The 23960-nt window shown below is 50.8% G+C and overlaps 2 protein-coding genes across 6 annotated transcripts in view; both read left to right on the top strand.

Moving 5' to 3' along the window:
* LOC148051983 (syntaxin-binding protein 4-like) overlaps positions 1-15290 on the top strand; it is a 37470-nt gene extending 22180 nt beyond the window's left edge. The window contains exons 11-22 of the mRNA XM_087732928.1: positions 418-490; positions 3798-3895; positions 6296-6392; positions 7790-7917; positions 8480-8572; positions 9125-9190; positions 9280-9468; positions 9766-9882; positions 11099-11148; positions 12026-12156; positions 13479-13536; positions 14356-15290. Of these exons, the coding sequence (XP_087589054.1) occupies positions 418-490; positions 3798-3895; positions 6296-6392; positions 7790-7917; positions 8480-8572; positions 9125-9190; positions 9280-9468; positions 9766-9882; positions 11099-11148; positions 12026-12156; positions 13479-13536; positions 14356-14461 (1206 nt within the window). The 3' untranslated portion in view covers positions 14462-15290. The remainder of the gene's footprint in view (positions 1-417; positions 491-3797; positions 3896-6295; positions 6393-7789; positions 7918-8479; positions 8573-9124; positions 9191-9279; positions 9469-9765; positions 9883-11098; positions 11149-12025; positions 12157-13478; positions 13537-14355) is intronic.
* Positions 15291-19014: 3724 nt separating this feature from the next.
* SEC14L5 (SEC14 like lipid binding 5) overlaps positions 19015-23960 on the top strand; it is a 46098-nt gene continuing 41152 nt past the window's right edge. For 2 of the 5 annotated variants that reach the window (XR_015698576.1, XM_087730400.1), the window contains exon 1: positions 21362-21485. The gene's annotated coding sequence lies outside the window, so the exon portion shown is untranslated. Of the gene's footprint in view, positions 19034-19805; positions 20118-21361; positions 21486-22091; positions 22111-23960 lie in introns of those variants that run through there. The other 3 variants (XM_087730405.1, XM_087730401.1, XM_087730404.1) reach the window with 3 other exon arrangements.

The raw sequence follows: 23960 nt of genomic DNA, 5'->3' as shown, positions 1-23960 counted from the left end.
GGCTTCCTCTCTTGCACGCTGTGATAATTACGTGTTTTGGGTAAATAACACAACTGGCCGTGGTCAGAATCAGGCCCTCACTGGTGTGTTGGATGCAGAGCTGTAGGGAGAACCTCTACGGAGAAAGCATACAAGGTCAAATTTATCCTCAGCTCTCGATTACAGTAATGACAAACTTGGTTTTCTGTGTGTGACCAGAGATTTTGAGGTGGCTCAGGAACGTGCCTGTGCCAAGTGCTCCTGGAGAAACCCCCGGAGTCTCTTTTGGCCCACCTGCACAAGGGGTGTACGCGCTGCCTTTGCTCTTCATGGGCCAGACGGGTTGCTCCCTCTTAAACTCCTCCACCTTTGGCTCTTTATTTACACCAACAGATTCTGCTTAGTGATTGCCTGTGCCGTTTTGTCTTCTTTTTCTAGAATAGACGTGAAAATCATTTTCCTGTGCCTTCTTTGTCACCGGACATTTGCCCACCAGAGCTTACTGTCTCAGGTAAGAGTCCTGCTAAATTGCTTTCTTTGCGTGGGTGACAAGCACAGCCTTGGCTCCTCGGTGCTGAGGATCACGAAATTAGTTTTGATCAGTGTTCATACTGCTGTAGTGGAATCTAATGGTGTGATAATGAGTCTCAGCCCAGTAGGAGAGAGGGAAGGTAGCAGCTTCTACTCAATTACTACTCAACAAGTAGTAATTATGTCCATGTTGGTCCGTAGTAGCAAAATTCTTTACTAAGGCATGCAGAGGACTGGAAACGGGAGACGACAACTTCTTCCAGTCTCAGCCTGTGGTGCCTTTGCAGCAGTGTCTTTGCCCACCTGCAAAGGCCACGTCAGACTTGCTCGCAGGCAACATTCCCTTCTGGTGGGAATGGGTGGTCCTCAGAGACACAGTATAAAAAAAGTCAGTCACGGATGGTTGTAACGCACACGGCCACCCTGGGCATTATACAGGCATTAAGGTTGCCCTCAGTTGGTCAAATTGGGAAATTGCTTATAGATGTGAAGTCAGATTTCTCTCTACATCCAAGCTTCACTTTTGGCTTCCTTTTCCACGCTGTGTTTTCTCTCCGTGCTCTGAGTCCTGTACTGAGCTCTTAACTTTTGTGGGAGAGACCTGCTGTTCGCTCGCTAGGATGGCAGCAACAGGGGGTGAACTCAAATCACCCTGCAGCTTCACAGGTCCCTTAGGAATCGCAGGAAATCTCAATAACCCCCATGATCCAGTGTCCAGGGAGATGACCTCCAGCAAGATACCCCATATCCCTACGATATGAAGGTTATTTCATAGAATCAGAGAAGGCTTTGGGCTGGCAGGGCCCTTTCCAGGCCATCCCCTCCATCCCCCTGCCATGGGCAGGGACAGCTTCAACCACATCAGGGTGCTCAGAGCCCCGTCCAGCCGGGCCTTGAAGGTTTCCAGGGATGGGGCATCTCCCACCGCTCTGGGCAACCCCTGCCACTGTCTCACCACCCTCGGCGTAAACAATTTCTTCCTTATATCCAGTCTGAATCTCCCCTCTTTCAGCTTAAAACCATCCCCCCTTGTCCTGTCGCAGCAGGCCCTGCTAAAAAGCCTGTCCCCCCCTTTCTTGTCGGCCCCCTTTCAGCACGGCAAGGCCGCAGTGAGGTCTCCCCGCAGCCTCCTCCTCTCCAGGCTGAACCCCCCCAGCTCTCAGCCTGTCCTCCCAGCAGAGCTGTGCCACCCTCGGAGCATTTTGGTGGCCCTAGAGGAAAAGCTGGGCTTTCCCTAGCGAGTCCTGAGCAAGTGCAGCCCATCGTTCTCGTGGCCACAAGTCCGACAGCCCTGCCTTCCCCAGGCACTGCCAGGCCACTGGCCCCACTTGTGAATCCCTGTGCCATGTTGTAATTTCCATCTGGAAGGCTAAAAGCGCACATTGCAAGATGAATTGTGTTTAGTCTATACCTGGGATTAGTGGAAGAGATAGGGAGCAGGCGGTGCTGGGCTGGGTGTGCGTCAGCGCCCTGCTCCCAGGGCTGCCCGTCTCACCTTGGGCGAGCTCAGCAGGCTGCAGCCTTCACCTTCCATGCTCTGCACTGCAGAGCCCCCAGGACAGGGACTGCCCTCGCTCTGTCCTCCCTGCCCCGACCGTCCTGCAGCCTTGAGTTCAGGTAGGCTTTTAGGTGGCCACCACCACCAGCCAGAGGTCCCGGCGATGGGGAGCAAAGCCCTGGGTCATGTAGGCAATCCAGCAAATAGCAATGACCTAATCGCTTCCTGACTTAGCGAGGGGATTTTATTACACGTGGTTTTTTAATGTGCAATGCTGAGGAGGCTTTGTGTCAGTGTTGTCATCCATGAAAACAGACAATTGACTTTGAAAGAGCAGCAGCCAGGCTTGGAGCCTGGGCCAGTGACTGCCTCTCTGTTGGGTGCCCGATGGATGCCCTGGATATCTCCGTGTCCAGAACTGACAGCAAAGCCACGTGGAGCTAATCCTGATTAGCCATGCGTCGAAGGGTAACAGCTCTGCCCTTGAACTTGGAGCATAGGTAGCCGATCCAGCAAACCCATTTATTACCTCTTGCTGCTTCCGAGCTGCTGGTGTTAGCAGAGCAGATGAACACCCAGCTGAGGAGGATTACATTTGTGCAGCACCTCCGCTGCTTCTCGCTGCCCTCTCCTTGCGCCTGGTCGCTGCCCCGGCGGTCGAGGAAGGGTGCAATGAGAAGTGCTCGAGAGGTTTAGGAGAAGCGGTGTTACTCAGCAAGACGGGGCTTCCCGTGATGTTAATGAGATCCCAGGCAGATAAAAGAAATTGCTCCCTGGGCAAATCCTGTGCCACCAGCAGGAGGAGGAATTTTGTCAGCGACCTGGGCTGATGGCTTGAGGGTGAGCAGGGCAGGCAGATGGGCAGGCAGGCAGGCAGGGCTGCAGGCACAGCAGTCCTGCGCCTTTCTGGAGTCTGGCAGGGGAGCTCCTGGGTGAGCAACGCCTTCTGCAGCCCTTTTCCCAAGGAATGTCGCGGTTCCTCAAGGACAAGGGTTAGTCGTAACGGAAAGGTGGGGTTCCCTCCAGGGATGGAGGAGCACAAGTGGCAGGGCATGGCAGCAGGGCTTGCGCTCTCTACCATTTTAGCGGTGAAGGCAGTGGCGGCAAGGACGAGCCAGCTGCCAGCAGCTGATTCTTCTGATCTCACGGCAGCTTCTCACCAGCAAAGCAGCTGCCGTTTCTGCCTCTTTCTCCCTCTGTGTCTGCCTCTGCACATGGCTCCTTCTACCCAAAACAACCTGCCTGCCCAACCGAGGGAAAAGGGTTCAAGGCTTTTTGCAGTCTTATGGAGGGAAGAAGTCTTGCAGCGGTGTTTTTCCACTTCACTTTTAATCCTTCGATTCCCTTTTCCATGGGTGTTGTGAAAGCCAAGGCTGCGTTTTATAAAATGCTGTGTTTCAGTTTTGCTTAATCAATTAGAGAAGACAAGATCCAGGCAGACTTTTTTTTCCCCCAGATCACCATAGCTACAGACCCAAAACTCCACAAAAACTCGTGATTGGAAATTTCCAAAGTGCTACATTTTTAGTCCTAGGTCCTTGAATGAAACATCCCATTTTAAACCATGCAGAAGCCCAGTTTCAGTAAGGGTTTGCCCCAGTACCCAGTCTTTTCAATGGTGGACTAGTTGAGCCTTCCAGGATTGGATTTAGTAAATCCCGGTCTTTGATTTTTGGCCTGCTGCACACACATTATATTTCATGCAACAAGAGTTCTGAATTTTGCTTTGCAGGCACCTCCTTCCTCTACCCAGGTGCTCTTCCATTAACGTTTATTTTTGGCTTTTCAGCACCTGCTTCGGCATCTAATCATAAAGCAGCTTCAGGCACCAAACCCAAAGTAGCGCTGGATCCCCATATCAGGCTCAAGGATGGGAAACTCGAACTGGTAAGCGGAACGGGTCCCTCTCCTGAAAGCGAGGTCTCTCAATCCTCTCCCAAGGTGCGCTACGCAGAAAATAGTCCGCTGGCATGATGCCTCCTCGCTTCCAGCTGCCGCATTATTGGCAAACGAAATAAGCTTACGTGAATGGTCTCATGGCTTTTTTTGTGAAAGAACTGATCGAGACCTTTCAGCTTTGATCCTTGCACCAACGTTGCACGCGGCCATGTGAGGACTGGGCCAGGTACTAGCATGGGGGTCACTACCTTGCTTGGTTTTTGGAGGGATTAAAAAATGCAAGCCTGAATAGAAACAGCCTAAGAGAACCAGCCTGCCTGTTTGCACAGCATAAAGCTATAGCACTTGATCATGCTCTAATCTACCTGTACACCACCCTCTGCTGAACAGCCTGCGCCAGCCTCACTCCCCTTCCCCTCTCCAGGATGCCGACCGGGCTGTGTTGGGAATAGCGAGAGCACAGGCGATGCAGAGCGCAGAGCCAGCCGCCGTGCTCAGAACGTTGCTTTCCTTATTTGCATCACACCGCTCATGTGCTGCAATTAATTCACGTGATTTTTGAGACAGAGGCATAAGAGTTGGCCATCAAACTGTATGTATTACCAAGAGGCTGGGAAAAAAACAGGGTCTCGACTCTTTAGTCGAGTTTGCTGGAGGCTGGGTCCAGCCTCTAAAGATAAAAAGGGAGAAGAGGGCACAGTGAAACGTCCCGATCGTGTCCAAAGGGGCATTTGAAGGCACCTTGGCTCATCTCGGCTGTTTCTCAATGCTCCAGGGACTCCAGAAGTCTCCTGGCAGTTGCAGCTCCCTTGGAGGTAATGCATTTGACTCAGGGCTATAGGTGCAGGCAGCTGCCCTCCAAACTTTCCGGTGCCGCTGTGGCTGCTGGGGTGACCTCGGGCAGCCTGGTGTGGGCGAGGGAAGGCTGGAATACGAGCTATCTCACCGAGGATCCAGCCAGAACCGCTGCTCCTTTCATCATTTTATGGAAAATACATTCCATGGGCACCATCAAAGCGGAGCTGCCCATTTGCTCACCGGGCCCCCGGTGAAGAGCAGAGTGCCCTTGGGGGCCATGCCCTCGGTCTGGCTTTGGGGTGCAGGCCCCCCCTGGGTACTGCTGGCTTTGGGGGGGGCGTGGGAACCAGCCCCTTCTGCAGGGCCGGGGGACTCCAAGGAGGACCCGATGCAACGAGCAGCTGCTGCCACCCGACGGCAGATCCAGCGCTCGCCCTTCTGCTGCTCTCGCCTCCCAGGAGGGCAGCAGGCAAGCAGGAACTTTTTTCTTCTAAGCCTGCATAATTCTCCTAAAGCGGGATTTAGGATTGCATTTTCGCAGCGACCGCTGCTCCTCATGGGTAAAAAGCAGCTCCTCTTTGGTGGGAGGAGTGGGGACGCTTGGCTTCCCCTTTTAAAAGCCAGTGTTGTGAGTGGGCTGCTGCAGCAGTGCCAGCGTCGGGACATGCACACCCCCCGGCACAACCTGAGATGGTTTTGGGGTGGCCCGTGCCAGATGCCAACATCTGCAGACTGAGGATCAGGGCATCCCGAAGCCCAGGAGCCTGCAGCGCTGCCTTGTGCGGGGCTGGCGGGCAGGGGAGCGGGAGGTGGGACTCAAATGGGCCACGCAGGCAGCGCAGGAGAGCGGACAGGTCCCATGGGCTTGCTGGTGATGGAGATGTGAGCAAGGACTCGTCGCTGGGGACCGTGCAGGAGGTGCGGTACACGCGTGAGCGGGAGCCAGGGGTGCAGCCTGGGACAGGCGAGCTTTTAACTTGGGCTCTTTCTTTCCCAGAGTCCGCTGAGCTTGACTTTGTCTTGTAAAAGCTCTTACTGGCTGCTGCCAGCAGTGAAGCGGGGTTTGCACCGGTTCATCTGCTTCTGTGCAGTGGCCTGGGGCTGAACTGATAACTATCAGTAGAAGAGAGGGCATTAGGCGTAATGAGAGAGCTAAAGGTGCAGTGGAGAAGGAAAATGTTTGAATGTCTTCTGTTGCCACGGGAAATACTCTGTGAAGAGCTGTTAGCTTCTCGGTCCCAAGCCCAGTTCCTGAGCAATAAGAGGAGAGGCTGAGCTCTTGGCAGCTGAGCCTTGCTACAGCTCCACCGGCTTTTGATAAAGCTCCTGACAGTTTGTCATAGCTGCAAAATCTGTATAAAATGTTCTTGGAGGGATGTGAACATGTCCCTGTCTTGAGGAACAGGCATTTCTGTACATGTGGAGGAAAGGAGAGGCTGGAAATCCAGCCCAAGCCTGCTCCTTTGGGAGATGCTGCCTGGAGAGCTGCTTCCAGCAGAAAACCCAGCACCAAGCATCTTCCCAGCACCTACTTCAAAGAGTTGCCTTTCCAGTATTTTTCTTTTTAAAGGCTTACTGTTTCTGCTCAAGGTTCTGCAGTATCTTGGTCTGGATGTGAGCGAGGAGAAGAAGAGGCAGTTACGGCAAAGCTTGACCACAGACTCGCAGGGGACGGTGGCCTATGGAGGTGAGCAGGCAGCTCTGCGCGGGATGGGCTTTTTCATTTTTGCATAGCTTTGCTGGAGGCAAGGTGGCAGGTAAGATGCCTGGCTGGGTGTTGATGTAGCCTCAAAACAGCTAAGAAAAGTCACAAATACAGAAGACGGTGTTTGGTAGAAGCATACGTAAAATGAAAATACAGGGAAGTCAGTGCGAGGGCTCACTTTCCTTAAACCCCTCGCTTGCCAAGCAAGAGCTGGCCAGAGGACATGCGGAAAATAAAAGCCTGCTCTGCTTTCTGGGACCTGCCAGAGCATATCTGGCCCACGGGGTCTGCTCCCCAGAGGTTTTTTCACAAAAATTCCAAGCCGTCAGCAACGTCCCCACCAGACAGACAGGCTTGCGAAGCACAACGCCTCTTGGACGGACGTTTTTGTGCAGAGCGAGCGATGGGATACAGAACCGTGCGTCTCTCCTAAGAGCGACCCGGTTCGTAGTTTATGGTGACAGAAATAAGGACGATTAGGGGTATTCGGCAAATGTGCTGGCGGCAAGACCCCGGCTCCTGCTGCAGCCCAGGGGCTGAGGACTGGAGGGGCTGGGACCTCCCCTCTGCTGCGCCGGCTCCCGCCTGTCCCACGCAGCCCCTTGCACCGTGCTTTCCTCCGCGTCTGAAAGCAAAATGAATCTGGATTTTCCAACTTGTCAATTTAACAGCTTTTCTAAGTGCTGAAGCCATTGAGTTGTTTTTTGTTTAAATCGGCAGCACGAGAAATGCCAGCAGGCAGGTGGGTGCCTTTTGTCAGAGAAATGTTGCTTTGGCTTAAAATTTTAAAACTCTGAGAACCGCAATCGTGAAAACTCTGCTGTGAAAATATCTGGGGTTTTTGAATTTAAAAGTTTAATTTTTTTCACTTGGATAAGAAACAAGAGTCTGGTAAAGATTGTCAACAACTTATTTAAACTTGATGGGATTGCCTAAGAACCCAGGAGCGTTCGAGAAGACTGGGTGGCATTTCTAAACCCGCTCTGCTTGGCAGTCACTGGATGTCCCCCAGATCGGTGGCATTTTCAGTCTCTTCTCCCTAGTAACGAGTGATAGGACGAGAGGGAACGGCCTCAAGCTGCGCCAGGGGAGGTTTAGGTTAGACATTAGGAAAAACTTCTTCACCAAAAGAGTGGTCAAGCATTGGAACAGGCTGCCCAGGGAAGTGGTTGAGTCTCCATCCCTGGAGGTATTTAAAGAACGGACAGACGTGGTGCTCGAGGACATGGTATAGATGGACCTGGCAGCGCTGGGTTAACGGTTGGACTCGATGATCTTAAGGGTCTTTTCCAACCTTGACGATTCTGTGATTCTGTGATTTTCTCCTAACACACAACGCTTTCTCTTTTAGCCCAGTAAAAACTGATTCTTTCTTGCAGATCTTCTCCAGGCACTCAGGGATCTGATGCAGGAGGAGCTGGACGAGGCTGGTCTGGATTCCAACTCCATGCTCTTCACGCAGCACGAAGTGGCCAGTTTGCTGGATACATCGGCTTTTCACTCTGCGGTCAGTCAGTCCGACGCTCTTCTACATTGAATCCATGAATCTTCTACGGGAAATCCATGAAATTCTGAGATGGGAAAAGCTAAATTACCCTTTTCTCGTTGTTCTAGAGTTATAAAGAGAAGGCAGAAATATGCATTAATCATTTTGACGATAGGAAATTCTATAAAAGACCTCAAACTTCTCATTTTTAATAAGGAAATAACAATATCTACGGGATGATATGAAGGAAGCGGCCTGGCAGTGATGCAGAAGGAAAACTAGTCATAATTAATCAATTGCAACTAATTTCATTTGGTTCACAAAATGAAAATTCACTGTAGCACAGCTATTCCAGCTATGTCAGGGCTCGGAGAGTGAAATCCTGTGGGGTGAAAAAAAAAACCCTGCAGCTGAATTATTTAAGGTGCCTTTTGATCTGTTGCATAAAAATGCTGACTCCTTTTCAAAGTGATTTTGATTCATCGTTATTCCGGGTATGGAAAACAATACACCTGCCATATAGCCCCACGCGTTTGGTAAAGCGTAAGCGGTGCGTGATGCAGCCTGTCCCTCTGCCTTGCAGACCTTCGACTCTCTCAGCTGTAACGGCAACGAGGAGCTGGAGCAGCTGCAACTGGAAATGATGGATCTGCGGCAAGAAGTCCGAAGGCTAAAGGTGGAGCCTCTCCTCTGAGCAGATTTCTTGGCTGGTGCCTTCTGCTGTAGCTCGCTGTAGTCGTGCGCGAGGGTAACGGCGTAGCCTGTCCCTCTTAAGCAGTCACCAGTTTGCATTCTGCGCGTTCCTCTTTACAAAGGAGACTCTCACCCTCGGCTCTCCTTAATTGCCTCTTTCTCGCTCTCAACCTGACACGAAAACTTATTTGTACTGAAAGTACGCAGTCACTTTTTAGCAGTGAGTAAATATATTTAAAAACACAAAAACGTGTCTCACAAATAATTCAAGTCCACGAATAACAGAAGCACCGCCTGTCCTCCCATCCTGACCCAGCTGCAGACTGCCGGCATGGCTCTCAGCACCATGGTGGTGTCCAGGTGGATTTCCGCAGGCATGCAGGTCGCAGCCCAAAAAGCACTGGGGTGGGGGAGAGTGCACACGACTGCTTCTCTGAAATATTTTTCTGGTGGGTAGGGGCTACAAGACCAGGGCATCTTCTAGAGAATGTCCTACCACGTGTTGCTTCTAATCCGGTGAAAATGTTTTCCGTAGTCTCTCCTGAAAGAGGTGGAGAACAGCAAGAAGTCAATGGAAGATGAGCTTCAGAGACTGAACCAGGTTAGCGAAGAGGTTGCTGGGGGCCTTGGGGTGGTTTTGGTGGTCGGTGGGGATGTGGTGCATTCACCAGAACTTCTCGCTGCTTCCAGAAAGCACTGGGGTTCCTCTCCGAGAACCGGACGCTGCACAGCAAGCTGCAGATGGCAGAGGTCGTGCAGAGACAGGCTCACAGCGCGGAGCAGGACTACGAGGAAGTGATCCACTTGCTGGAAGCTGAAATTGCAGAACTGAAGATGCAGCTGGCGGGGAAGAAAGCAAAACACGTCTCTGAAATAGAGGTAATGCAACCCTTCCGCCTGGCAAAAACCCCACAACCTTCCCGACCCTTCTTCTGTGGGTTCCCCTCCTTCTATTTATGAAGGAGAAAATGAACGTAGCACGTACATCATTTGTTGTGCATGACCACAAGGCCAGCGCGGTCTTTGCGTCTGTGTTATCATCTGTATAAACTCCACTGTCCATTCCAAAAGAACAGTGGTTTTCTGTTTGTAGCAAATATCATAAATTGGTGTTTCCAAAAGCCAAGGCTGGAGCATCATCATCACCTTTCTCTTCTTCCTCTGGCCCTGTCTCAGGAGGACGTCCTGGAACTGAAAAGACAGTTGTCCCTGGCTGACGGCCAGTTACGAAAATCAGAAGTCTCCCGGAAGCGCCTGGAGATCTGCAATAGGAAACTGCTCCTCTTTGTGCAGGTGAAGGGCTGAACCGCCCCCGCCGCTGGCGGCATCGCCGCGGCCTCTTACCTTACGGGGAATTTTGCAAGTCCAAATAACTTCCTGCTCCATAAGCAAGAGAGGGGATTTTTAATTCTGTCTCATCCTAAAAAGGCACTGTCTGTCGGTTAGGAGAAACTAGGCAATGAACTCATATGTACTCATACACCTAAGAGCTATGTCAGCACCGTGGCGCAGGTTTTGCCCGGCGGCTCTGGTGTCCCCGGCTCACCGCTCTGATGCTCCGGTTGAGGCTGCTCCAGGAACTCTGTTGGACACGACGGTCGACATCACGTGTTCTAACCTTCCCTTTGTACAGCTGGACGACTGGTTCTCTACACAACAAATGTGAACTCGAAGAGCGGTTTTGCTCTTCCAGTGCTTTTTTCCCCCCAGATTTCCTGTGAAATCACACACATAATTGCTTTAGTCTTTTAATTGACTATTCTTCCACTTCACTACCCGTATGGGGAATACAAGCTTGTGTAATTAGGAAACTAGCCAGCATGGGACCACTAGCATTCAGTATATCTGCTAGAGCTACTAGTAGCCTATCCCAAGAGCTCTTGAAATCAATAGGAAACAGCGGAGCGAAAGGAAGCGTAGGTGCTGCGTCCTCTGCTTCAGAGAGGGAAGAATTAAAATGCCTCGAGACCCGCAGCACTATGTGCCGGTGCCTGTGCAGTTTGGGGCTGGACTTTGGAAATGGATTTGACTTGGCCCCAGGCTCAAACATCACAGGATTTTGAACACTGGAGCAAAATATCTTCCTTTTTTATACATCCCTCAGTAGTGCTTGAGAATTCACTAACCGTGCATGGTAACGAGAGCTTACGCGTGCAGGTACAGTCCAGAAACCAGGGATTGCTAGTAGCGATTATCAAGGCTCGCTGAAACGTAGTCTGCAAAATTGTTCTTTGGAGGAGTATTTTTATGTTGCATTTCATATATTTTAGTGTTGGTATTAAAAATGCATAATTTAGATGTGTCTGTATATTTGCATAGGCTGTGAACGTTGCTTGAGTTGCAAAAGGCCTTGAGATATTCGCTTCAAGGGCAATGAATAAGCAGAAGCTGATTACTGTCATATTAAATCTGATCATCAGGAAAAACCCATGGGGTTTGTTCTCAGGAATCATTCGTTCCTACAAGTTTGAAACGTTTTTTTTTTTTCTTTTTTGTTGTTGCATGGCAGAACGTCCACAAGGTCCTGAGCACACCCAGTCATTTACCAGATGAGAAAAGGTAGGAGATGGCTTCTGGGAATCGTGAACAGCAACATGAAATGTCCTCCTCTGACCTTTCTCAGGGGAAAGTGATTCACACGTAACCTACCCAGCGTTTCTAAACATACTGTCACTTTGGAAGTGAAACCATAGGAGAAAGATGATCTGGAGGCTGCTGGTGGATTGGTATTTGGGGGGGTTGGCCTCTATTCAGGCTTTTTTTGGGAATAAGTAGGTGAAACACTCCTCTGGTTAAGTTGCTCTTGTTAGCAGAGACCCTAAGCAAGTTGTTTCAAAGAAGCAGAGTTTTGACCCACCTGCTTTTCCCAACATACGTCAGGTTTTGGCGTTAGGACCGCGTCCTTTTCTATCAGCAGTTACAGAAACTGCTAGAGTGGAAGCAAAGAGCTAGTGTGACTCTTCACTGCACGAACGGTTGGAGAAATAAAGTTCAGGCTTCTGGACTCCCCTTCAACCTGAATCTATCTCCTGTCGCTTGCAAAAAATCTATCACAGCTCTATTATCGGAACGCTGGTGTGTTTTTCATTGATTAACTCATTGAAAGGTCACAGTCTCATTGATAATGACCAGCCCCTTAAAGAAAAGCCAGTTTTTAAGAAGGATGGAATCCAATTTTTAAGTTTCCAAGATGATTACCTATAATATAATGAAGGAAAAATGTTCTTGAGAAATTCTTAAAAAATACCTTGCTATCTGTCTGTAACACAATGGTGCAAGTGTGTCTAAAAGAGTCTCCTGTGCTGCTGAGCGATCGAGTTGCAATCCCCCCTGAACACACAGAATTTACATAGAATGTCCTTCACGAGAGGCTGGCCGGGATTTTCAATGACCATTCCATGACAGAAGTATTGATGGCACTTTCCGTATTTATAAGAGTCAACAGTGAAACAGAAGAGGATAAAACAGACGCAGTCTCAGACACATCTCTTCCATCTTCAGATCTTGTTGACCTTTTGCTATCAGAAGCTAAAGAGCTGTTAGCGCCAATCCTCTCCAACAAGGACGGTAAGCACTAAATTAACCGGAGAAACCTGAATCCAAACAAGTCTCAGGGATGTCTGTTAGTTCTATTTACAGTTTCCACCACCTCACGTATTTTTTGCCGTACCAGTTAAGCCTCCCATACACGTATCTGATTCTCTCATGCTAACCGAGATGTAATTGCCCCCCGTGTATCCATACGACTCATCTTTGAATCCAAAATGCAGACTCGCAGTGTAAGGAATCAAAGGGTGTGACTTGTGCCCAGGGCCAGAAGAAAGGCATTTATCCAGGGAAAAAAAACCTAACAGGCAGGAGGATGGTTTCACAGAATCGCAGAACTGCTGGTGGAAAGGGACTGCTGGAGATCAGGAGTCAGATCTTCTGCTCCAGGTAGGACCATCACACTAGATGAGATCTCCAGTGGGTTTAGCCTCCAAGGATGGAGATCCACAGCCTCTCCGGATAATGTGTTCCCGAGCTGCATTATGCTCCGTGAAAAAGATTTTCCTAGCATCTAGTCTGAACTCCCCCAGGTGCAAGCTGTGGCCACTGCCCCCAGTTATGTTGTCTGCCACTGCCAAGAAGAGTTTGGCTCTGACATCTTTCTAATTGCCCTTGAAGTAGGAGTGGGTGCTGCGAGTTTGCCCCTCAGCCTCCTCTTTGCCAGGCTAAACAAGCCCAGCTCCCGCAGCCCTCCCCAGCCTCTCCTTGCAGGTTACCAGCCCTAGGGCTCCCTTTGCTCGACCCCATCCAGTTTCTCAACCAAGGATCCAAACCTTCGTTACGCCATCCAGGTATGACTACAACAATGCTGAGCGGAGGGGAATCGTAATCTCCTTGTTTCCTTGGCATACAAATCAGCCTAGACTTCGGTCCACTCACGCGTCTGTGGACGGGAGAAAATCAGAGAAAAGGCATCTAGCTCCATGGGAGTCTGAATTAACTTTCCCAGTCCAGGACTCTGAGCTTAGTCCATGAGCCATACATGTTCCTTGGCAGCAGTTACTTGACCCCGCTTGTCTCTTTCCATGCAAAAAGAGCGTTTATGACCTCCTCCTCAGGATCAGGTGAGCGCACAGCCCCAGGTAGGTGCCCAGTCTTTACTCTTTGATGCTATTCACCAACTCAACCTGGCCATGGTCCAGCGTTGTCTTGGTCTCAAAGCACAAGACACAAGGAAAATAATTGTAGCCTTTAAGGAGCACCTCTGATATATAAGCGTGTCAGCATTTTCAGAGTTCCTGCATCATTTAAATGTGCATTATCCTAATGAGCAGCGCTGCTTGCACTGGGCATGCTTTCTAACCCTTCGCTTATTCTTGGCTGTGTGCTTACATTTGCAGCTTTGCCATGTGACAGGGACCAGTGCCTGCCTGCTGAAGGAAACCCAAATTACAAAGAGTAGGTGTCAAAACTGCCGTGGTCTGTAATTTTGACAATATACATACTAAAAATTCCTGTTTGCTTTGTTGGTTTTTTTTTAATCAAAACTTCTGCTTGACAACTTTTAACCAGATAATCTAGTAGAGGTCTTCAGATGGCCACGTCAGAGAAATACGTCCCTTCCTAGACAGCAAAAGACTTCCCGCCCTGCGCAGTGAAGCACGGTGTGAATTCCTGGATCTCTCTTTTGTTTTCTAAAATGTTCTTTTTCCTTCAGACCAGATGGGGATTTACAGTTCTGTCACTTGTCTAGCTGGCATTTTTATAGACTGCTGAGTTCTGAGTAAGGGAAAAAGCAGCACTGAACGTGTTAATCCTTTATGTTGTGGTATCAAGATGCTGTGAAGTCCCAGCCAAGGAGAGCAGGACAACGTGGCTTTGTTTGGACCCTCAGCATCTTAAGAATTTCCCTAAAACCTCTTCAATGGCTTATGTTCAACAGAGCCATGTCCTAAAGATATCTGCTGAAAGGGCACTTTGGGACATAAGAGAGGACACACTTTGAGACCTACTGCCACTGTCTTAGCTGATCACCTTAACTCAGACTGAATGTCTGCCAGCACAGTTTTTTAGTTAGGTACAAAGTAGACATTTGCAAACCATGATTTCAAGGTTATGAAAAGCATTTTCAGACAAAACCGATGGCCGCTACAATCCACTAGCCATGCAAGATCCGTGGCCGCCTCTTGTCTTTCCTAAATAACCAGTGTTGTCTTCATGTTATCCTCTGTGTCCTCTTCCAAAGTACGTATACAAAAACATATTTCTCATTTTTAGCCATCTTCATCAGAAGACCACGTGGCCCCCTCCTCCGAGCCAGAGCAGGAGTGATCAACCGCAGCCACCGAGTCCAACCAACGGACCGCCTAAGAAGCCTACATAAATCTCCCATGGCTTGCTCGTGCTCCAACCTGCGACCGTCCACAACCTGGCTGCTGCTGCTGCGCTGGGAGATGGGAAAGACACGCCACGGGTGCTCCAGCTTCCAGGCAAACCAGACTGAGAAACAAGCTTTCTAACACGAGACTAATTCTTCCCAACGACCCAAGACTTTTTCAGCAACCTCCCCTGCGTGTCTACCTCTGAGTTATCATGCAAGGCTATTTGCTCACGGTTTTGCAGCTTTATAGGAAAAATATTCTCAAGAGGCTATAAGGACCTGGATTTCACTGGCAGCCTTTTAGAGCTTCTATCCCGGGTAGTAAGAGGAGCATAAACTTACCCAAGGGACTCAGGGGTCTCCAACAGATTCCTTTTGGTATTTCATATGAAAAACCAAAGTATATTTAGTGACTGTAATCAAAACAGCTTAATCTGTAGCATCCTCGCTGTCTTGGGATAGGTACTTCTCTTTTTATTCTTTTTGTATAGCTTCTCCCAGCTGCAAGGCTTGAAATGGAAAGCACCATCTCAGCTAGATGGAAGAAGAGTGCGGAGATAGCCAGCCGTATGCTACCTGCGACGATGCATTGCTGAACGCCGAGCACTCCCTGGAACGCCGGAGAGGACATACTGGACATATTTCAATAAAGGCCTGCAGTGTCACTCGGAAATTAGATACACGTGATGCAAGATTGTAGGTGGTTAGCAATGAGCGGGGTAGAGATCCGAGATGAACACAGGGTCTGGAAAATAAAATGGAAACGCTGCTCACAAGGCGTTTGCTTTCTGGGTTATGATTGCGGTTGCTGGGTTCAGCGTCTCTGAGATAAATACCCGGCCTGCGTCTGGTTTTCCCTCCCTCTTATTTTGGCAGCTGGTAGCAAGGTGCATTGAGAAGTTGCAGGAAAACGAGGTGCGTTCTGGCTTTTACACAGAATTGTTACGATTACCTCAAATCTCCCTTGTTGGGGGTTCAAAGCACGTGGATCCTTTATAGCCTAAACTAAAGGCTTAGGAAAAATCACGGCCCTCGCCAGTATCTACTGTACTCAAGGATATCGCTACACTGCTGAACAGTAACTGTGTGGTGGAACTTCACAGTCACATAAATAACCAGTCTGAAGTTTTGGTTAAACTTAATTAAGTTAAGGGTAAATGAAATCTTTTGAATGCCTGCCCCAGAATATAAATTAAAGGACTTCTTTTAAAAGGAAACGTAATTCTTTGGACCACTCACAAGGAATACTCCCAGGAAGGAGATACTCTCAAAAAATATTAATCTTGGGATACCCTGTGGTCAACAGCTTGGTCCCCAGTGCTCTCTGGTTCGGTGCAATGACAGTAAATACTGGTGCTACTTGTGGGTTTAGCCCCATGGCTTTGTTCTCATCTCGTGTGTGATACAGACAGGGCAAAGCTGCAAGAAGACAGGTAGGAGGTGCACAGAGCAAAATCCAGTCTCACCAGTTTGGTCTACCCTGTCTCGGGAAAAACATCTCCAGTTCCCCTGGGGTTTGTACGGCAGATACCAATCCGCTCCCAGCAGCGTGTCTTCAAGAGCATTTGGCCGGAGGTTGCATCCTAGGGAGATGTCTCCAGCCCCTGCTCGCCACACTTGCCAGGGAACAGGGCAAACAAGATTTTGGGAAGCAGCAGGCCTTCAGCTGTGCTGTGGCATTACATACACCCAACGGCACCTGAGGAACCTGGTAGAAAAGGGACAAGTTATGGGGAAAACGGAACTATTTAGGCCCAACTTTAATCTGGTGGAAGTCAACAGGAGTCAAAACACGAGTACTGAACTCCACCTCCCCGAGTGCGGGAAGGGCACAGCCCAGTCCTGGCCCAGCAGGGATCAGTGACGTGGTCTGAAAGAGAACACACTTGATGCTGCTTCCACAAAATGATTTATATTTTAATGTCCCAAGAAATAAGATTTTGTATAAAAGCACCACAGCGGGTGAGGGCTTGGATCAGACAAGCCCCACAAAGCACAAACATTGTGCAGTTGATGCTAACGCGTGGCAAAGGGCGGCAACAGCGAGATGCTGACCCAGGGCCGCTGTATTCTGCGTATCCCGAGCTGCCTGCTAGCAACAGAGCTGTGAAGACATGAACCTTTTAAAAAGCCCGGACAGTTCTGTGCTCCCAGCTTACTGGCAACCTCTTTGGAAAAGAAATCCTCCAGGTTCCTTTCAGCCACTGGAGATCCTTCCATCGCGCAAGGATCAAGCACTGGGTGCTTTCCACAGCAGTCATATTTAACTTAACTGGTTTCCATTATTTTCTTTGAATTTATCACGTGCCTTTTTCCTTTGCTTCAAGCACAGAAAACTTTCTGTTCTCTATTAATAGCGTTGTCACTAACTGCTACCTTTTCAGAGCAATGCTGAAAGCTAAGATATGACGAGCGTTGTGCTCCCGGAGCTGATGTCGATTGCGGTGACCCAGAATAACAAACCTGTGTCACACTTGGCTCCCAGGCAAGTGGAGTTCGGCAGAACTCAGAAGGTCACAGGGTGACGTCTCCTCGCAGAGCTACCACGGGGCAGAAAGGGAGACGCACGAAGGAACGAACAGCGCAGAGAGAGAAGTCACAGAACACGTCATTTAAACAGGATGCGTTTTATTTACGCAGGGTCTGTCTAGCACGCTTGCAAAAAAGCTGAGTTCTGCCTTCATTTGCAATGTTATAGCTTGCTCGTAAGGTTGTGGAGACGTGCTGCTGTCGCAACGCGCTGTATCTGTCTAAGGCAGTCCCAGTACGAGCGAACAGAAATGAGGAGGAGGAGGAGTATTTCTGATAAAAATGAGTCCTGTCTGCTATCAGATCTTCCTGAGTGGATAAGCTGGAAAATGGCAAGTGTTTTATGAGCCACCGGGGAAAATGCAAACACTCCCCATAAATGGACATAACAGACCATGTTCAACACATTGCACGTGTATAAACTCATAAAGATGCCTTTAAAGAGCATCGGCGTGGTCGGCTGTTGACCTGGAAGCTTTGGGGGTTAAATATCTCTGCTGCAATGGTTTCATTTTGTATTTCTCTTATGCAAAGCAGAAATTCAGTTCCTAACTGCTGGTGAGTCAGAGGTTGGGAGACCTATTTCCCTAACGAAATAAAACTAAATAAAATATGACTGTCTAACTATTTGAACAGCTGCAGAGAAAGGGAAGGTTGGGCAGGTAGCCACCTAGGCATTATCTGGAAAAGGGAATGTAGCAGAGAGCCATTAGCAGACTGTTTATCTGCAGTCCGATGGGTAAGGTAACTGAATCTGCTGTAAATGGGCTGGACTGGAGCTCATTAGATCTCCAGTTTCATCTCTGCCGGTGATCTCTGCCATCGCACTGTGTGACCTTGGGCAGCACATTTCAGCTCAGTTTTGCACCAGAAAAAATGGGAGCGACAGTATGTGCTTCTCTGAGTGCCACGGGGAAGGCAAAGCCCCAGGGACCCATAGGGCACGGGGCACAACCTTCGGGCACAAAAGGATCCGGGGAATGGTGAGGCATGATGTACCGCTGATCTCTGTTTTCCGTTAAAAAAGCCTCAATACTTTAACTTCTGCTGGCTCTCAAAGCAACAGACCCAACTTTTGCTTAGCTTTTGTGAAACAGAGCTAGGCTAAGTGCTGAAAGGTTTCTCTACAGAGACGTAGAGGTAGCAGAGGTGAGAGCTAGCCCTGGCCACTGCTGTGGAGTAGCCTGGCATGTCTGTTCCCAGCGCCAGAGGCTGCAGAGCCTCCACGGTCTCCCAGCTCCACTCAGTGACACGGGCTGGACCGAAGCCCAGTTCTAGAGAGTGGAAATACGCTTCCACGCCGCTTTAAATATGGCTCTGAAAACCAGGGGAACTTTGCTGCTGAATTTTTAAAGAGACTCTTTAATGTTTAAACAATGCTGATTTTCTAAGGGTTGTTGAACACGTGTGAAAGAGGGCTGGAAAGCACCTTAGTGTGACGATGCAGAAAGGGCTGGGCTGGCTGCGTGATGCTGCCTTTCCGCGACACCGTGATCTTTCTCCTGCGTAGGGTTGAGTCTACCCCAGCACCTCCAAGTGCTCCAGCGCCTCTGGCTACAGCCTTGCCACAGACATCCTCTGCAGCTCCTTCAGAGATCAGCTCTTTTGGGTGATAAGGTAAACAGGAATAACAGTCCCACAAACAATCCCTACAAGTTTTTTTCTGCATGTGATGCACCAGCTCACTTGAATTTCTGTTGAGTTTTTCAAATTGACACCCACAGATGAGGCATGAAAGTTGAGAGGAAGAGAGAGTTTGCAGTGAAAAGCCCTTGGTAATGGGGAAGTGGAGGCTGAATGGTATCTGCAGACCAGACGTCCTTCCTGGCAGACGTTCTCCTTTCTAGCTGCGGAGCCTCGCAGGAGTTCCTGGGCTGGGCTACTACAGGGTGAGAACTTCTTTCTGAGCAGCTCCCAGGAGACAGACTGAGGGCTGAATGCCAGCCCTGGAGGCAAGCACCCAGTTCTTGTAGGTGGAAGGACAGCAAAAGACTTCGTGGCCCTTGGGAACGCCAGGAGAGAGTTGGCTCTGTGTCAGCGGAAAAGGTAGCCGACCGACACTGGAAAATGCCCAGGCGACCTTTGGGCAGCAGGAGAAAATATACGTTGGAGAACGGGAATTATAGCCAGGGCTGCCCAGCAGAGGAAAGGATGGGATGTTACTTGCCAAAATCTTGAGCAGCTTTTATGCCTAGAATAAAAGGAAAACTGCTGCTGTTAGGTCACGAAGTAGTAATGGGTTGCTGTAAGTTTTGTAGCAAGAGGGTGGAAACAGTATTTTATTTTTATTTCTGTTTTCTCTGAGGAAATTTAACAGTGAGCGAGGAATGGGAGAGAAATACCATTTCTCTGTAAAAAAAAGTCGCATTCTGAATGGGAAAAGGCAGCATTTATTTATAAAGTGAACGTAGATGTTGCAGGCCTTGGGTAACTTTGTGACTTTCGATGCCTGGCTGTTCTGCGGAGGCCTGTAGGAAAAGCTGCCTGCCCTGACTCTGCAGGCTGCAGCCTTGAGGGCTTTGACGTTTGACGGCTCTGTGGGTTCAATGTTTACAGAGCCGTGTCAGGCTGGTCTCCTCGGTCTGAGATAGCCGAACATTTCAGGAAATATTGCTGATCAGAAATAGGGCCGCAGCTTCCTGAAATGCCTGCCCAGATAAGGGGACGCTCTACAGCCAGAAGTGATAAGGAGACAGGAAAAGAAAAAGCAGCAGTAAATGCGATTGCGATGTTTTTCAATAACATCATGCGAAGTAGCAGCTGGGCCCTAGGGAGATCTTGAAAGGAGGCTTTGAAGATGCAAAACGCTCCCGGGCCGGTCTCCCACATCCCCCTCTCCTTCACCACTTCTTGGTGCCACATGCTGCTCCTGCCCCGGGACCGCGCGCCCGCTCAGCAGCTCTCTTCCACCCCACAGGGGCTGCAGCGTGGGCGTCTTTTCCTCCCGTAGAGCCACGTTCCTCAAGGACCCTCACCAGACGGTGACAACTATCTGCTACAGCCTCACGGTGTGAGGAACCGGGTCCGTTCAGACCACGCGCTCCGAAGCACAGGGCAAGTGCAGTCTCCCCGAGGTTCGTGAAACAGTGTACAGATTTTCAGAGACGGCGGGAGAAACAAAGGCTGAGAGGTGAGAACGCACCCCAGCATCCTCCTCAGCGCCACTTAGCTGGATGATCGCCTTTTACCCTGTCAGGAGAATTCAGTTATGATAACGTTTGCCCAAAGTCTGAGTTTGTAACTTTATAATAAGTCCTGTAATAAATCAAACCTCCGTACAGTGCAATGATAGAGTTTAAAGGGCTAAAGTGAGGAGGCATCTCAGTTCATGAAGCCCTGATCTGCCCCGTGATGAGTGGGGTGGGGTCTTGTTTGGCTCTGCCTCCTCCAGCCCAGACCCTGAGTGGGTTCCTGCCCAGGTGGCCAAGAGGGCCAGTGGCATCCTGGCTTGTATCAGGAATAGTGTGGCCAGCAGGAGCAGGGAGGTGATGGTGCCCCTGCGCTGGGCACTGGTGAGGCCGCCCCTCGAATGCTGTGCTCAGCGCTGGGCCCCTCACCCCAAGGCGGCCATGGAGGGGCTGGAGCGTGGCCAGAGCAGGGCAGCGAGGCTGGGGCAGGGGCTGGAGCCCAAGGCTGGGGAGGAGCGGCTGGGGGAGCTGGGGGGGCTCAGCCTGGAGAAGAGGAGGCTGAGGGGAGCCCTCATCGCTCTCTGCAACGGCCTGAAAGGAGGCTGGAGCCGGGGGGGAGTCGGTCTCTTCTCCCCAGGAACAAGCGATGGGACGAGAGGGAACGGCCTCAAGCTGCGCCAGGGCAGGTTTGGGTCGGGTATTGGGAAAAACTTCTTCACCGAGAGGGCTGTCAGGCCCTGGCCCAGGCTGCCCAGGGCAGGGGCTGAGTCCCCATCCCTGGGGGGATTTAAAAGCCGGGGAGATGTGGTGCTGAGGGACATGGGTTAGTGGTGGGCTTGGCAGTGCTGGGTTAACGGCTGGACCTGATGGTCTTAAAGGGCTTTTCCAACCTAAACGATTCTGTGATTCTGTGACTCTTCTTCCTCAAGGGCACGTGCCAGCCCGGGAAGCCCGGCCCGCAGGCCAGGACGCGCTCATCTCCACGCACACCCCCTCTTTCAAGGCAGATAACAGCCGTAAGCGAAAGCCTTCCACCGATTACGAGCCACCCCGTGCTCCTGCCCGGGGACCGGTCCCGCTTTACCGCGGCCGCGCCTCAGCCCTGCGCGGCGACATGGCGGCGGGCGGCGCACGTGCGCGGGGGCGGGGCCACCCCGGTCCCGCCCCCCCCTTCCCCCCCGCAGCACAATGGACAGCGCTTTGCGGCGCCGCGCGGGGCGGGGCCGGCGGCGGGGCGGGGCCGGCGCGCGCGGCGGTTGAAGCGGCGCGTGGAGCCCGGCGGCGCCGCGCGGCGCGGCGCAGCGCAAACGGGGCCGGCAGCGGGGCCGCCGCGCTCGGTATGGGCCCGGCCGGGCTCCGCCGTGCCCGCGGTGAGGAGGCGGGGAGGGCGGGAGGGAGGCGGCCGCGCTGGGCTCCCCCTCCTCCGGGGGTCCTCGGGGAGGGAGGGGGCTGAGGGGCGGCCGTTATCCGTGCCTCGCTGCCTGCCCGCGCCCGTCGTGCGGAGCCGGGGGAGGCGGCACCGGTGCGCGGGGGCGCCGGGGGCCGTCGTCCGTGCAGCGAGGGGGGGTCTGAGAGGGACGTTTTAGTCATAAACCTGCGGGGCTTAGCGGGGGAGCGGGTGGGAAGCCGAGCGGCGGCGAGCGGCAGGCTGCCTGAGCATCGCTACAGCTTTGCTTCGAAAAAAGCACCCGGTTTTAAAGTTTGCTGATTTCTGTCCTGCTTAGAAGAAGTTGGGTAAACGCTGGATCTCCTCTCGCCAAAGGCTGGCGGTGGTTTGCTTCGGAGCGGGCTGGCCCGCAGCGTGGAGGAGTCGATCGCGGAATGGTTTAGGTTGGACAAGACGGCGAAGAGCAGCGCGTCCAGCCGTTCGCCCCGCGGCCGGCGCGCTCCCCTCGCCTGCCAGCGTCACCCCTGCCGCCGGCGCCGCTTTAATTTAAAAAACAAACCCCAAAAACCCTGTCCCTGAAGTATTTGTAAACTCGAAGGCTGACCCTGGTAAGTTGCTGCTAAACATATCGATGTATTTGGGTCAGCTTCTCTATAAAACCCCACTGGCTTTAGGGCAGGGTTAAACCAAGCATGTGCTGTTCTTGGGTCACTTGGCTTAACTCCTCCAAGTAGTAAAATCGGCTTGCGGACAGCGAGAAGGGGGTTGTGCTGATGGCACTGCTTGTCTAATTGGGCTGACAAGCGTGCAGCATACGGACAGCATACCTGTGCTCGGAGAAAATACGGCTGCGAACTTCACTCGGGGCAAGCCGAAACGGTTTTGTGCTGGTGCTTTGGTGCACTGTCAAGGGACCTGGTGACTGGACCCGCTCTTGTTTTACACGTTAAGCTAAAGCATGGCTCCGTTCTTAAACCGGACTTGGGTATTGAACAATTGACTGTGGTGTTGATGGATAAAATGGCACAGTGTGACTTCCCGTGGAGCAGCAGGGTGAGGAATGAGGAGCTTTCCTTCAAGAAAGCTTATCTACTGCTGCAGGGTGGCAAATACCGGGGATTTAGTATGTGGCTGTGTGTAAGAGGTCAGCGGTCGTTCTTTGGTGAGAAAATTAACTTGTGAGGTGAAGGTGTGGAAGTATCAGGCATGAAGCTTATTTTGGTACGTACATGGAAGAAACTGCTAGCTTTACAAGGCTTTGAGAGCAGAATGCTGTATGCTGTTCCTTTTTCTTCTTCCCCTCTCGGCCAAAGAGACTCTTCCTTTTTGTGCTGTAAAGAATGTGTGAATGTTGTTGTTTGAATGTTTGCGTTGCTCGCCTTTGATTTCTAATCCGCAGCAGGACTCCAGGCAGCTCTGCAAGGTGTGCAGCGGTGGCCAGGCTCCGCAGCAGCGTGCTGGCTTGCAGCCCTCCGCGCTGCTTCACCCCGGCGCCGTAGGTGTTTCTCAGAGGTAAGGTGAAGTCCTGCCTGAGAAGATGTCTGCTTCTAAAAGACAGTAAAAGCTTATGCTGGCACCGTTCCGCTTTGAGCCTTCCTTATATCAAGCTGCGAAAGACTTGCTCTCGAGTTCTTATGTGAAAGAGCTGTAATAAATATCCTACAGCTTGGTACCATCTTGTTATTATGTGTGTAAAGGATCAGCTACTGTGTCAACGTCTCCCTAAGTGTCAGGCGTTTCAGGCAGAGGAAATGTCACACACCTTCCTCTCCGCCTTACTCCAGAAGGGGGGAGGAAAGACTCCAGCCCCGCAGAGTCCCCCGTTTTCTAACTGGAAATATCGACCGAGCTGGGTGCCGAGCTGGCTTTCACATGTTGTAGTAGTATTTGAGGAAGTCTGGAATTCTGCTATTTTCAGCAGTTCTTTGTCAAAAACAGAACAAAAAAAAAAAAAAATTGCTCAGTTGTTCTCTTCCAGCTGAAAAGAAGCCACCACAGGTGGGAGAAGTTAATAAAGTCACTTGCTGCCGAGTTCCGCCGTCCAAGAGGCAGCTCTAATGTGGAAAGAGCCGAATGAGTTTGTACTGGCCTGGACGAGAAGCAGGGGCTGGGGGCTTTGGTTCAGGGCTTTATGTGTATTTAATATATAAACTCAATTTTTGATTTCCAACCATCTGGCTGTATTCTGTCAAGGAAGCCTCTGCTACAAATAGGAGAATAAAAGTTAAGCATATGGAAAATCCCTCAGGTACATAGTGGATGATTCTAAATAAAATGGAAATGTATCACTGCCTCTCTTCCCCTTGCTGCGTGTGTAGTGATGTGTGTTCCTCATGGGAGCCCTCGCGGTCTTCAAGCTCTGCTAACACGTAGTGGTAGCTTTGCATGCTACGCCGCTTCTTGTTAAGAATTCGCCATTTCTCTGAAATGCTACCAAAGTTACAGGAGGGAAATGTTC

This window comes from Nipponia nippon, unplaced genomic scaffold (genome assembly GCF_047370975.1).
Source record: "Nipponia nippon isolate SJK-2023a ecotype South Korea unplaced genomic scaffold, ASM4737097v1 scaffold_5, whole genome shotgun sequence".
In the NCBI taxonomy this organism is placed as follows: Eukaryota; Metazoa; Chordata; class Aves; order Pelecaniformes; family Threskiornithidae; genus Nipponia; species Nipponia nippon.
This window is presented reverse-complemented; position numbering and strand designations above follow the sequence as displayed.